General features: G+C 34.2%; 1 protein-coding gene across 1 annotated transcript; it reads right to left on the bottom strand.

Moving 5' to 3' along the window:
* Nucleotides 1-5,321: 5,321 nt before the first annotated feature.
* LOC141674104 (uncharacterized) lies at nt 5,322-6,710 on the bottom strand. The gene has a single exon (XM_074480829.1). The coding sequence runs from the start codon at nt 6,708-6,710 to the stop codon at nt 5,322-5,324; it is 1,389 nt and encodes a 462-aa protein (XP_074336930.1).
* Between the last annotated feature and the right edge of the window lie 9,392 nt (nt 6,711-16,102).

Raw genomic sequence — 16,102 nt, 5'->3', positions numbered from 1 at the left:
AAAATGATCATGATCTTAATCATGCCTCATACCCCAGAGACATGCTCGTATACTCACAGCACTGATACGAGTTAGTGCCGAGAGCACCAAAGACTGCAAAAACTCCATGTGTCTCGTCTGTGATTTACCCACACAGATAAGTTTAAGAGCCCATAACAAATGGTTACAAAATGTTGCCAATGGTATTGAAAATAAAAGTTGTATGTGACAAATCAAATATACTGGTAGGCAACATGGATCAAAAGTGGTTAAGTAACAACAGGGACCAAAGATGGCTAAGTAAAAATTAACAAGTGTACATATACAAGATGTACAACTTAACAAAATAAAATATGATAAGATAAATATGATAAGGCAATAAGTAGAGAGGAAGAAAATATATTTTAAATGGAGAGAGAATGAAAGATACTCGTACCTGAAATGAGTCTAAAATATTCAATAATGCTCACACAACTAGCTCCAAATAAACTTCCAAATCAATCTATAATATCAACAAAAATATAATTTATAAACGCCAAACTCTAAAACCCACTAAAAAGTAAAGCTAACAAAATTATAATATTTTATACAGCTACCACAACTAATACAGATTATCACCATCTCATGCTAGAGTAGTATAAACATATAACTAACAAATAATCTGAATAATATAAAAGCTGGTTCACAAAATATAAAAGATATTTTATTAATTTATAAAAGTAATGTAGAAAACTTTAAATATATGACTTTATAAAAGTAGACAAACTTAAATTATACATTAATTTAACACATTAAATTGTAACAACAATTTAAGAAAATGATAAAAATAAATATAGCATGCTCTCTATCTATCAATACATACCGACAATATTTATCAAATCCACCTCTCACACATTTATTAATTAATAACATATTGGTAAAAAAAAAGTAACAAATATGTTATGAGGAAAATATAATAAGATTAACAAATGTAAACAATTTATAATTTTAGATAAATAAACAACCAATTGTTAATTACTTAACTTATTTAACAAAATATTTTGACTACATATCTCCTGTAAAATAAAATACTATGCATATCATTAGTCCTACAAATACATAGTTTGTCAATTTTAATAAATCTCAATAAACTAAATCTTGTGAAAATAGATTTTATTTTACAAATACTTTTACATATCAACAAACTAGCACAATATAACATGATAATTATTGTAAACAACTCACACACATAACTAGTAATTAATAATTAACAAAACTAGCCAGATATTAATAATATTAAAATTTATCTTATCATCCGGTTAATAAAATGTAAAAACCTGAGAATCATATAATTTATTAAACCAACCTACTGACATACAGATTATAAAAAAAATAACAGGGAACATGACTAATTAGATTACTACTAATTAAACATCTTGTAGCCAGTACAAATAACAATTAATCAATTAAATCAATTAAACATGCATTAAACAATAACCTAAGACAATATATAAACACATAAACAAATAATATAATAATTTGATAAAACTTACTTGAATTTAGAGCCTGATATAATATGTAAAAAAATGTGTACAAATAGTTATAAACCTGAAAATAAAATGGCTAATATTAGTATACAATATAAATAATAATCATCTTAAATTACATAATCAAATTTTAAATAAACCTCCTCAAGATGTACACTTCTCTGAAAGTTTTGGCCGACCTAGCTATCTTTCTCCTCCTCTTGATCTTTAATAACCCAAAAATCTATTTCTCCTTCTCTTAATCTTTAATAACCCAATATTTGAACAGTGACACTCCAGTTAGCTCTTCTATGCCCTTCTTGCACATGTAGATCCAAAGCTTCCTTTCTTATGCACCAACTCTTCTATCTCACTCATAAGTTATATAATACAACTATTTTTCCATTTTGTTAGTTGTCGCTCTAAGATGAGTTTTTTTTGTGTGAAAGCACTAACAGGGTGACTCTGTTTATATAATAAGTAGCTCAACAAACTATTAAACTATCACCCGGTTTGACTCATATTCAAATTTTAAACAACTAAAAGATAGCTTACAAAATTCAAATTTTTAACAGCCTATTATCTACATAAAACATTATCCATAATTTTGAATTCTAAAATCAATTAATAAATATTTACTAAGTTATTGCACCAACAATGTACCAAATAAAATATGGGGTATTATATTATTCCCTCCTTAAAATAATTTCGTCCTCAAAATTCTCGTGAAGTACCTGATTCGAAGAGGTACGGATATTTTGCGCGAACTGAATCCTCGGTTTCCCAAGTAACTTCCCGAACATCATGATTTTTCCATAAAACTTTAACAAAAGGGATCGTGTTCTTGCGCAACACTCTCTCCTCCCTCGCCAATATAGCTTCAGCTTCTTCTTCACAAGACAAATCTTCACGAAATGCATCTAAGGGATACTGAACAACATGATTAGGATGATATACATACTTCCTGATAACCGATGCATGAAACACATTGTGCACCCGTGACAATTGTGGCGGTAAAGCAACTCTATATGCCACAGCTCCAACCCTCTCAAGAATCTCAAAAGGTCATATATACCTCGGACTTAGCTTACCCTTCTGACGAAATCGCTAAATGCCTCTCTGAGGAGATACCTTAAGGAAGACCTTGTCTCCTACTTTAAATTCATATTCTCGCCTACCCTTATCAGCATAACTCTTCTGCCTAGATCGAGCTTGTTCAAGTCTTTCTCGAGCAATTGCTACCTTATCTGTAGTGACTTGGACTAGATCGGGACCTTCTAAAAGCTTCTCTCCTACTTCATTCCAACAAATAGGTGTTCTACACTTGTGCCCATATAGTGCCTCAAAAGGAGCCATACCAATGCTGCTCTGCCAACTGTTATTATAAGCAAATTCAACCAAAGGCAAATAGTCATCCCAATTTCCATACCACTCTAATGCACATGCTCGCAACATGTCCTCCAAGGTCTGAATTATCCTCTCTGACTGCCCATCCGACTGTGGATGAAAAGTTGTGCTATAGTTCAACTTGGTGCCCCATGCCTATTGAAATCCTTTACAAAATCTTGAAGTGAATCTGGTATCTCTGTCGGACACAATCGAAACTGGAATCCCGTGTAGTCTAACAATCTCATTCCTGTATAATAGCGCTAAGCTCTCCAAGTTCATGCTCTCACGGATTGCCAAAAAGTGAGCAGATTTAGTGAGTCTGTCTACAATCGCCCATATTGCATCATGTTTCTTAAAAGTCTTAGGCAGTCCTATGACAAAATCCATGCAAATATTCTCCCACTTCCAAGTAGGTAACTCCAATGATTGTACTAAGCCATTTGGCCTCTGGTGCTCAATCTTCACCTGTTGACAAGTCAAAAACTTCGAAACAAAATCGACAATATCTCGTTTCATGACTCTCCACCAAAAGTGTTCCTTTAAATCTCGATACATCTTTGTCTCACCTGGATGAATAGAAAATGGTGATCTATGAGCCTCTTCCATCAATTCCTCCCTGAGTTCCTTGTTAGCAGGCACACATAGACGATTATACATCCATAGAATGCCATGATCATCAAAATGAAATCATGGTTGCTTTTCATGATCTATATTCTGGACAAAAGACTACAATTCTCCATCTCCATCCTCAGCTGCCTTAATCCTAGTGATAAGACTAGGCTCGACATGCAAACTTGCTACCATACCAACTGTATCCCGATGATAAAACTCCAAACCAAATTTCTCAATCTCACGTTGAAGAGGTTGTTGTTGCGTTACCAAAGCGGCCAAATTTCCAAAATCTTTCCTGCTTAAAGCATCTGCAACCTTATTAGCCTTGCCGGGATGATACTGAATGCTCACATCATAGTCTTTCAATAATTCAATCCATCTTCTTTGCCTCATATTAAGCTCCTTCTGCGTGAATATGTACTTCAAACTCTTGTGGTCAGTAAAGATCTCACACTTATCACCATACAAATAGTGTCTCCATATCTTCAATGCAAAAATGACGGCTGCAAGCTCTAAGTCATGTGTCGGATAATTCACCTCATGAGGCTTTAATTGTCTTGAAGCGTAGGCAATCACATTTCCATGTTGCATCAATACACAGCCAAGTCCCTTCTTTGAAGCATCGCTCTAAATCACATAGCCTCCCAATCCTGATGGTAGTGTCAATACTGGTGATGTCACAAGTCTCTTCTTCAATTCTTGAAAACTAGTCTCACACTCATCGGTCCATATGAACTTGTTGCTTTTTCGAGTCAACTGTGTCAATGGCATCGCAATTGTCGAAAAGCCTTCTACAAATCGGCGATAGTAGCCCGCGAGTCCCAAGAAACTCCTCACTTCCGTCGCAGTGCTAGGTCTTGGCCAATTGGTAATAGCCTCAACCTTGGCTGGATTCACCTTGATTCCATCTGCTGATACAATATGTCCCAAAAATGCAACTTGATCAAGCCAAAAGTCACACTTCTTGTATTTTGCATACAATTTGTTATTCCGTAGTGTTTCCAACACAATTCGAAGATGCTCTTCATGTTCCTCCCTTGACTTTGAATACACCAATATATCATCAATAAACACAATCACAAACTTGTCCAGAAAATCCTTGAATACCCTGTTCATTAGGTCCATGAAAACTGCAGGTGCATTTGTCAATCCAAAAGACATAACAAGAAACTCGTAGTGTCCGTAACGAGTCCTGAATGCTGTCTTCGGAATATCACTTGCCTTCACTCTTAGTTGATGGTAACCTGACCGTAGATCAATCTTCGAAAAGTATTTTGCTCCTTGAAGTTGATCAAATAAGTCATCAATCCTCGGTAATGGATATCTATTCTTCACTGTGATTCGGTTCAACTCTCGATAATCAATACAGAGTCTCATCGAACCATCCTTCTTCTTCACAAATAGAAATGGTGCTCCCCAAGGCAAAACACTGGGTCTAATAAAACCCTTATCAAGTAACTCCTCCAGCTGTTCTTTCAGCTCTTGTAGCTCTAACGGAGCCATTCTATAAGGTGCCTTAGAAATAGGTTGTGCATCTGGTAACAAATCGATAGAAAATTCCACCTCTCTTTCTGGAGGAAAACCCTCCAAATCGTCAGGAAATACATCTGAAAACTCACGAACAACAAGAACATCTTCTAAGTCTGGCTGCGCCTTGGACGTGTCAATCACATGAGCCAAAAATCCTTCACATCCATGAGCAATCATCTTCTTAGCCTTGATGGCCGAAATGAATTTTCCACAACCACTAGGCTTAGAACCCTGAAACACGAACTCGGGCGAATTGGAGTCGCCAAAAATTATTCTTTTTCCTGGACAATCAATTGTAGCTTTGTGTCACTCCAGCCAATCCATCTCCAGTATGATATCAAAGTCCCTCATCTGAATAGGTAAGAGATCAACAAGTAGTTCTCTATTGTCTACTCTAACTACACAATCAAGATACTGAGAATTTACAAGTATAGTTACACCCATAGGAGTGCCAACAGAAAAATCTGATATAAGTGCAGTGGATGCAATGTCTAAGTGTTTAGCATAAGATGTAGAGACAAATGAATGTGTAGCTCCAGTATCAAATAAGACTATAGCATTTTCATTACCGACAGAAAGTGATCCTAAAATGGTACCTGAAGTACTTGCAGCATCTTTTGCAGTGATGGAAAATACACGACCGGAAGTCTTCTGGTTGATTTTCTCTCCCTGATCCTTACGATCCCAAGGCTTCTTTGGTGGCATCTGACAGTCTCGAATAGTGTGACCCTTCTTTCCACAATTGAAGCATGCTCTAGTAGCCCAATAGCAAGTGCTTCCTCCATGCATCTTTCCACAATGCTCACACTTAGATGCTTCCTTATTTCCAGTTTGGTTGAAAGACCTCTTTTGCTCATTTCCTTGATTTCCATTCTTTTGCTGAAAATTCCGAGTATTATACCTCTGATCATTTGGTTTGAATCCACCTGAAGAACCACCATTTTTCTGAAATCCATGTCGACACTCGGAAAAGTCATCTTCTCTTTTTCTTTTCTGATTTTGCATGTCTCGTTTCTTGAGAAAGTCAGCCTGATGAAGCTCTTGATCTCTGGCACTGTCAACCAAGGTGTCCATAGATGTATAGCGGTTAGAGATGATATGGTTGCGGATGGAATTCTTCAATGCCCACTTAAACTTCATGATTTTATCCGCTTCTGACCCAGCCACAGATCTTGCATAACCAGCTAACCTCTGAAATCTGACTTGAAAGTCTGCCACCGACTCATCATCTCTCTGAGTAATACTCTGATACTCCCTTACATATTCCTCACGTATGCTGGCTGGAAAATACCTCTGGTCAAACTGAGTTTTAAATACCTGCCAAGTAAGAGTATTTTCATAGCTAGGTGCATGCGACGCTACCACAGACTTCCACCAAGTATTAGCATCCCCCTCAAGACGATAAGTAGCAAATTGAGCCTTTTCCACCTCTAAACACTCCAAGACCCTGAAAATTTTCTCCATGTGATCTATCCAAGCTTCAGCATCCATGGGAGTCTTGGCCTCCTTAAAACAATTGGGTATTTGCTTCATAAAATGATCAAACATAGTTTGACCATCTCGATCTTGCCCGTTAGCAGTGGGATTCTGTCCACGTTGAACTTCCCGCAACATCTCCATAAAAGTACTCATATCCATAACAATCTGCTGATTATCATTCCCCCTAGTATTTCGACTACTACTACCTCTTGCCATCCTGCACAAAATTTTATGAGTGCACAAACACATATATCACAAAATCATATCCAAAATCTTAAATCTACCCATATGCAGTCAACCCAAAACTCACAGGTCAAATCCTAAAGGACAGTCTACAGAAACTATAACCTAAGCTCTGATACCAACGTTGTAACGCCCCACTTAAACAAGTAGATGCTACACAAGCTAAGTCTTATTTATTAATGAAATCAAAACAAGCTAAACATAATTTATTAAACTAATAAAAGTTCAAAATCTTCAAAATAAAGTTCCCTAACAAGATCCAAAATAATATGGAATAAAACATGTCCTTGACTTTATTTTCAACTAGATAACAAGCTAAAATCTGGGAAGCACTCATCACACCCCCGCTTTACCCCGACTACCTGTAGAAAGAAATAAATACGAGTGAGCCAAATGCCCAGTACGAATATATCATTAAAAGGTAAAGCAAAAGAATATATTTGATTTTAATAATTAGCCAAGAAGATGAGTAATATGACAGTAATTATTTAGAAGTAAGGAACCAACTAATCCAAACAAAATCAAAGAAATGGCTGAGAACAAGTAAGGTGGGTACTAATAAGAGCATCTTATAAAACCTCTGCTCGCTAGTAAACACCAAGCAAAGCACAGTGCAAACAGTTCCTTCTCCGGTTATCCACAAGAAGGATAAAATGAAATGTATAAAATATTTCCCAAACAAACAAAATGATCATGATCTTAATCATGCCTCATACCCCAGAGACATGCTCGTATACTCACAGCACTAATACGAGTTAGTGCCGAGAGCACCAAAGACTGCAAAAACTCCATGTGTCTCGTCTGTGATTTACCCACACAGATAAGTTTAAGAGCCCATAACAAATGGTTATAAAATGTTGCCAATGGTATTGAAAATAAAAGCTGTATGTGACAAATCAAATATACTGGTAGGCAACATGGATCAAAAGTGGTTAAGTAACAACAGGGACCAAAGATGACTAAGCAAAAATTAACAAGTGTACATATACAAGATGTACAACTTAACAAAATAAAATATGATAAGATAAATATGATAGGGCAATAAGTACAGAGGAAGAAAATATATTTTAAATGGAGAGAGAATGAAAGATACTCGTACCTGGAATGAGTCTAAAATATTCAATAATGCTCACACAACTAGCTCCAAATAAACCTCCAAATCAATCTATAATATCAACAAAAATATAATTCATAAACGCCAAACTCTAAAACCCACTAAAAAGTAAAGCTAACAAAATTATAATATTTTATACAGCTACCACAACTAATACAGATTATCACCATCTCATGCTAGAGTAGTATAAACATATAACTAACAAATAATCTGAATAATATAAAAGTTGGTTCACAAAATATAAAAGATATTTTATTAATTTATAAAAGTAATGTAGAAAACTTTAAATATATGACTTTATAAAAGTAGACAAACTTAAATTATACATTAATTTAACACATTAAATTGTAACAATAATTTAAGAAAATGATAAAAATAAATATAGCATGCTCTCTGTCTATCAACACATACCGACAATATTTATCAAATCCACCTCTCACACATTTATTAATTAATAACATATTGGTAAAAAAAAGTAACAAATATGTTATGAGGAAAATATAATAAGATTAACAAATGTAAATAATTTATAATTTTAGATAAACAAACAACCAATTGTTAATTACTTAACTTATTTAACAAAATATTTTGACTACATATCTCCTGTAAAATAAAATACGATGCATATCATTAGTCCTACAAATACATAGTTTGTCAATTTTAATAAATCTCAATAAACTAAATCTTGTGAAAATAGATTTTATTTTACAAATACTTTTACATATCAACAAAATAGCACAATATAACATGATAATTATTGTAAACAACTCACACACATAACTAGTAATTAATAATTAACAAAACTAGCCAGATATTAATAATATTAAAATTTATCATATCATCCAGTTGATAAAATGTAAAAACCTGAGAATCATATAATTTATTAAACCAACCTAGTGACATACAGATTATAAACAAAAACAACAGGGAATATGACTAATTAGATTACTATTAATTAAATATCTTGTAGCCAGTACAAATAACAATTAATCAATTATATCAATTAAACATGCATTAAACAATAACCTAACACAATATATAAACACATAAACAAATAATATAATAATTTGATAAAACTTACATGAATTTAGAGCCTGATATAATATGTAAAAAAATGTGTACAAATAGTTATAAACGTGAAAATAAAATGACTAATATTAGTATACAATATAAATAATAATTATCTTAAATTACATAATCAAATTTTAAATAAACATCCTCAAGATGTACACTTCTGTGAAAGTTTTGGCCGACCTAGCTATCTTTCTCCTCCTCTTGATCTTTAATAACCCAAAAATCTATTTCTCCCTCTCTTAATCTTTAATAACCCAATATTTTAACAGTGACACTCCAGTTAGCTCTTCTCTGACCTTCTTGCACATGTAGATCCAAAGCTTCCTTTCTTATGCATCAACCCAATATTTTGTTAGCTGTCGCTGTAAGATGAGTTTTTTTTGTGTGAAAGCACTAACAGGGTGACTGTGTTTATATAATAAGTAGCTCAACAAACTATTAAACTATCACCCGGTTTGACTCATATTCAAATTTTAAACAACTAAAAGATAGCTTACAAAATTCAAATTTTTAACAGCCTATTATCTACATAAAACATTATCCATAATTTTGAATTCTAAAATCAATTAATAAATATTTACTAAGTTATTGCACCAACAATGTTGCAAATAAAATATGGGGTATTATAAACAAGGAATCACGTTCCAATAAAAGAGCCTCATACCGGTAATAAGGAACTGGATGCAATGTAGACTGGATTGGGGCACTCGCAACTGAATGCCCAGTGGAATCTGAATCAGCTGGTGGGGGTCCTCTGATAGGTGGCCTCATGCCTGGGGGTGGAATAGCCTGCAATGGTACGGGCATCAACACAGGTGGAGGTAGAATAGCCAACACTGGTGGAACAACAGGACGTAGATCTGAAGATGGTACTCCAACTGAGGGCTCTGAGTGATTAGATGATATGGGGATGAAAAAGTCGGCCATCGCTGCTATCTAAAATCATATCACAATATAAGAATCTCAAACCATGACGTGAATAATACTAATACCTATTATACCGTAGCACTCAACCTCTCGACGTTCTATTTTTCTATTCCTTTCTTCTAAGCCTAACCCTCTACCCATTCCCGTCAACCTAGGCTTGTGTCAGTGACTTATAACCTGTAGCTCTGATACCAAACCTGTGGCGCCCTCCAAACCCGGGGTAGAAGTTTGGGGTTCACACGCACACACTTTATTTATAACCTGCTTATAACAATAATAAAGATAATAATAATAATATGCAGTGACCCTACTTACCAACTACCACGGACCGCAACAGGTTAAAGTATGCACACAAGCCACACACACACTTTATATTACAAACGTCCAAATCCCAACTATTCAAACTCAGAACTAAGTATTAAGCATTATTACAAACTTTTACAAACTTAAATTATCTTAAAAGATGCCTACTAGCTTAACTCGATCAACCTAAATCCCTAGCTCTCGCGCTGGACTGGGGATCCTCGCTACCAACTGGTTCCTTCTTAACTGGAAAAGAACATAAACAATATCGCACAAATGAGCTAACTAGCTCAGCAAGTCAGAATGACAAAACTGAGAATAATGATCATCAAGTGAAAAGGGTTATGATATCAAGTGAACAATGGATTATGATGTAGAATTGGATATTATATTTTTATTTTAAAAACCAAGGTTAGGCTGCTGATCAGTCACACACTAACCCCGAGCAAATCACACAACACTGCTCTAACTACTGGATCCAAGGCACACATTGGCCTAACTTGACAATTTATATGGTCTGACCACGAATCTGGTCCACAATTTTTTAAAACAATCCAATTCTAACATAATAACAGAATAAACAATGTAAAGAAATAAATGGAATCATAAAAAACATTGGATGTTCGATAATGAAATGGTTTTGACCTTCACAAAGCATCAATATGGCAATTTCAAAGCTTGGCTGTTAGGTAATAAAAGAATTGGATAACAAAGAAATCAACATTTCAAGGTTTCAAGGATTTGGTCTCTCAAAGCATAAGGTACAATGTTTAGAATATGTAAGTAATTTGGTTCAGTGTTTGGTATTTAGTTTGTATGTATTTGTGGAGTAGTATCGTATATTTGTGGTTTGTATGGGTATACAACAATCAATGGTTTAGAAAGAATAAGGTTTATGACTCAAGATCAATAACTGGAATCAGGGTTTAGGGTTCAATGCTTCAAAGCACTTGCAATATAAAACAGGACTATCAATCAACAACAATATATCTCGAGAAAGTTCAGAACACTTGCCTGGTACTAGCTTGCTATAGTGCACTAACTTCCAATTACAATCGTCTACTCCTCGACTATCTGCTTCCCTTTCCTAAGCCTTGCCTCTTCTGCTCACATAACATAAGTATCTATCAATACTCAACTCATACGATTCTATTCGACATACAATTCTATCTGCCCTTCGTTTTACCCAAATCCGATTAACGGATTGAAAGTTATGCTATAAACAAGTAAACACCGAATATATAGACCGATAGTCAACCAACAAGTCACATTAGCACATAACATGTCAAATAATCAATGATATATCACTTCTAAAGGAGTCTCGGGTCATAAACAGGCTTTCGGGTATTTAAAATGATTTTTAAAACATTTTTCGGAATTAAAACGGGTCGTTGGATCAGTTTTAAAGTAACAAATAGGGTTCGATTGGTCAAATCTGGCTTCAAAACAATTTTATAATTATTATCGAGCCTTGGAAACAATTTAAAATAATATTTTAAAGCTCGAAACTATTTTTCAGAATTTTTAAATCATTTTTAAATAATTAAATATGAATAAGTAATTAATTAAAATCAATTAATAATTAATTAATCAAATAATTTTCGAATTAATTGACCAATTAATCAATTAATTATTAACTAAAATTAATTAACTAATTAATTCAGATTTATTTTCGAATTAAAAATAATTTTTGGAATTAAAATAATAATTTTTGGAATTTTCAGAAATTAAAAACGAATTTTTATAATTAAAATAAATGGAGAATATGATTTTTAAACATTTTTAAAACAGGAATCCTATTCTTGCAAACTCTGGAAACTTCAGGGACCAAACTGCATCGTCCCCAAAGCTCCAGGTACTAAACTGCATCGTCCCCAAAGCTCCAGGTACTAAACTATAATTAGACAAGGGGGTCGCCGGAAAATACCATGTTTCGCCGGAGAAATCGATCCAGGGATGCTCAGGCCACCACCACCTCCAGATCACATCTACACAACACCAGGAAAACAACCATGCCATCAATTCATACTAACAATCCCTGAGTTGGCCGGAAAATGGCTGGGAAGTTCGCTGGTTTCCGGCGAACTCGACGTAACTTTAAAATCACAACTCCCTCCTCTACAGACCTCGTCAATTAGCAAGACTTATACGATTCGATTGCAAATTTTGTAAGGAACACAACCCACCCCTCTAGAACATCTGGTTAACCCGAAATAAGATACCCCCAAATTCAATTAAGAACATTCAAACGAATTATAAACCCTCATTTCAAAATTCGAAAATCAAACTCAATTTTGAACATGTTATTGAACTCCAAATCAGTCATATAATATATCAAAATCATCAGGAAAACAAGCTCTACAACATGCAATCATCAAATCATTCAAACAATCTTCCGAACAAAAATTCATATTTTTAATCAAAATAATTCGAAAATAAATAAAAATATAGAAAATAAACCTTGATTTCTACTGTAATAACTCGAATTTTTGAGACATTGTAAAACGTTTAATGAATAGTAACCCTGACAGACGGGAAAAACTTTTGAGCCCACACTATGTAGTACATGAGAAAATGAGTTTCGGAATTGATATTACGATTATACGTACCAAATGAGTGTATGTAAATGCTATTAGTTTTCGAAGAAAACGAACTTTGAAAAACGACCGTATTTACGATTTATCGAGGATTATGAGAATCACAATATAATTATGAGATTAAAATCCTACGGATTTATATTCAAGTAGGATAAATAAAAATATAAGGAATAAATATGAAAGAAATTACATCGCGAACCAATTATGAGTAAGTATTACGGAGAACGTTTAAGTAACCGAGCGAACGCGTAAATGATTAAATAAACGTAACACACTAACTAAACCATGGTAAGGAAGTAACCATGGTTACTTCATCAAATAGTGAGCTAACCATTGGATGACCAAGCTAGCTAGCAAATAGTGTGCTAAGGAAGCTAACCTTGTAGTTAGCTTGTAAGCTAGCAAGCTACAAAGATATGTCCATGTATTTGGCAACAAAGAATAAACCTAGAATGCTATACTAGGAAGAATAAAATCAAGTTTCAAGATATCAAGTCACCTTCTAAGAAGCAACCAATCCAAAGCATCCAAGAGAAGCAACCAAGTAGTATAAATACCCCCCATCCCCATTTGTTCTATTCGGCAATTTGAAGAAAATGGGAGGAATTGGAATTCAAAACTCCAAGTCCAAGCTCTTGTAAAATCACCCAATTAATTCCCAAGCCTCCAAGCAACTAAACTAAGGTAAAAAAATTCTTTCATCTCTTTTTATCAAGGTTTGATGGGTGGAATAAATTCAAGAAACTCACTAGTGAATAGTGTGAATAGTAACCTCTCTTTGGTTTCTTGATTTCAATGGTGGTTTTAGGTTCTAAAAATCATACCAACCACTTCCAAGCCTCCACCATCCTCAAAAACACATATCAAGCTTTCAAAAAAGGTAAAAATCTTTGGCCCAACTTAATTTAAGGTTCATTTTTAAGATCCATTTAGTATGTGGTAGTAAACCTAGCTTACTAAGTAGTATTGATGAAATCTTGGTGATTAAGTTAAGTAGATTTAAGGTTGGTTGTTATTGCCTAAACAACATGATGTTCTTGAGAGGAGTTTGTGTGTTGATTATGATATGATGATTGTTGGTGGTTGTGTTAAGATTTAGGGCGTAAACGAAACCCCGATCATAAACGTAACTTCGTTAAAACCAACAAATCGTAACTTTAAGCTTCTGCAGAAAGTCCCGAAGTTTTAAACTGTAGATTCTTAAAAAGTAACCTTTTTTTAGGATATACAATGTTATAAGGATCGTTTAGGCGCTTGAATCGCTTGATTCCGATTTACGGATCAAACGTTATGGCCGTTTTAGTAAAAGTGATTTACGCGACAAAAACTGCTACAAATTATGAATTTTAAAAATATAAAGGATAGACTTAAAAGTGTTCATAAATCATGAAATTTTTACAGAGAATAACATATTGAGCTTTCTAACTGTAATATAAATTTCAAGTAAAAATAATGATTTCTCAATTTTATAAAAATATCGGAGCCGAGACCGCGCAAGTAGAAGCCGTAAGAATCCTTAAGCGGAGCCGACGACGATAATGAGAATGAACCCAAGATACTTAGGAAAATGAAGTGAACATAATATGAATACAACTTAAAGGAATGTTAAGGGTAGTATGAGTTGAGAGGGTGCATAATAAGTAGCGCATGAGTGAGAGTTGCCGTAAATTAGAACGGAACCTAACGAAATGAAATATGTTTATGGTTATAGATTTCCGAGCGGAACCTAGAGCATCCTCCACCTCGAGATACCCAGGCAAGTTTACAAACCCAACTCCATTTTTACTGTTGTATTGTGAAAGTATTGTTTTACTATCATCGCATAAATACCATGTTTGCCATGATACGTAGTTGTTGAATTTTCGCATAATGTAGCGATGTTGCACGATAAGTATATATCGTGAAATGTTATTTCGCTTTAAGCTTGACGTATTATATAAGACCGAGAGTCGGTCGGGATTTAAGATAAAACCCGGGAATCATTCCGGAGATATTATAGGACGGTTATAAGTCCATAGTAGTACGTTTTAGAGGGACTCATCATCCACTTACGAATCATTAAAACATCTCGAACTTTTATTAAAACAATTTCCCAACGATCATATTCCCTCAACTATATTTTATTGTTCGAATAACAAATACTATATACTTATTCCTTTATTATGGGAGTAGTATACTCCAACGTTTATTTATTTCAAACCCGATTAATCATTATAGAATATTAATTATATATACACTAACTAGTTGAGGAATATTATTTTAAATGAATCTTTTAGAGAGTAAACTCATTCGAGGTTTGATTATTATCAATTATTATTTAATTAATTATTATTCTTAAAAGGGTTTATTATTGATTTAAAAATCATAGATCCTGATTTAAAATATACTTTCTGATTTCAAAATATCATTCGAATAATTTCAGATCGTCGGTGAATATTATCCCGACATATTTAATATATTGAATATAGTTTCGAGAAGAAACTTTTCCCTCTTATTAATTATCTGTTGACAACGGTCAACTCACATCCTTAGTACTTCCTCCAAAATTCTCGGAAGTACGTATATACATATATATACACTTATATCTTAGAGAGATAAGTTGTTTTTATCAACAAGCAAAATGCTTGGGGAACTTCGATGTGGTTCGAGTTCTCGAGATTGATAGGATTCTTTTAAAGGACAAGGGAGGGGTAGACTCTGGTACTATGTGTGCTAGATGGACTACCAAAGGTACCGCAGGTGAAGGTACTCAGTGTACTCAGGAACTTGTGAAGTATGTGTATACCCGAAAATGGGACATGTAGCCCGAATGCGGCAAGGGTGATACCCGAGAGATGACGGTTTCATCATTCTACTAGTAAAAAAGGTTACTTTATCACAGTACGACTGATCATCGTATGCGGTGGCTCCAGTGAATGCCCAAACCCTTCCAATTGGAATTGTGATGCAATACCGTAACCCAAGCCTAGGTGCTGGGATTACTATTAAGGTATTCGCAGGATATTAAAATCCCTTAAAGAATTGTTTTCGTAAGAAGGTGTGTAACACCAAGGAAAACTATTTTTGAATAAAACATAAATATCATATATGATGTTATCATACAGTCGTTTCCATAATGTACATTATTATGCTGGGTATTATAGCTCACACTTGTTTTCTTAAATTGACAAAACACAACAGTGAATCAAGATGCCTTCCATAAGAACCACAGCCAGGGAACGGGTAGGAAATGGCCAGCTGTTCCGTAGATTGTTTGGTGTTGTACCACAGGTAGTCAGAATAAACCGGATCAGTTTTCAGTTGTTTATAGTTCGGCTTATTTATAAGTATGATTTATGTAAGATAAGAAA

This window comes from Apium graveolens, chromosome 7 (genome assembly GCF_009905375.1).
Source record: "Apium graveolens cultivar Ventura chromosome 7, ASM990537v1, whole genome shotgun sequence".
Taxonomy (NCBI): domain Eukaryota; kingdom Viridiplantae; phylum Streptophyta; class Magnoliopsida; order Apiales; family Apiaceae; genus Apium; species Apium graveolens.
The sequence above is the reverse complement of the archived record's forward strand: the minus strand, read 5'-3'. Positions and strand labels throughout refer to the sequence as shown.

Coding starts and splice junctions, on each gene's coding strand:
- LOC141674104 (XM_074480829.1), bottom strand. CDS start 6,710: ATGGCAAGAGGTAGTAGTAGTCGAAATACTAGGGGGAATGATAATCAG.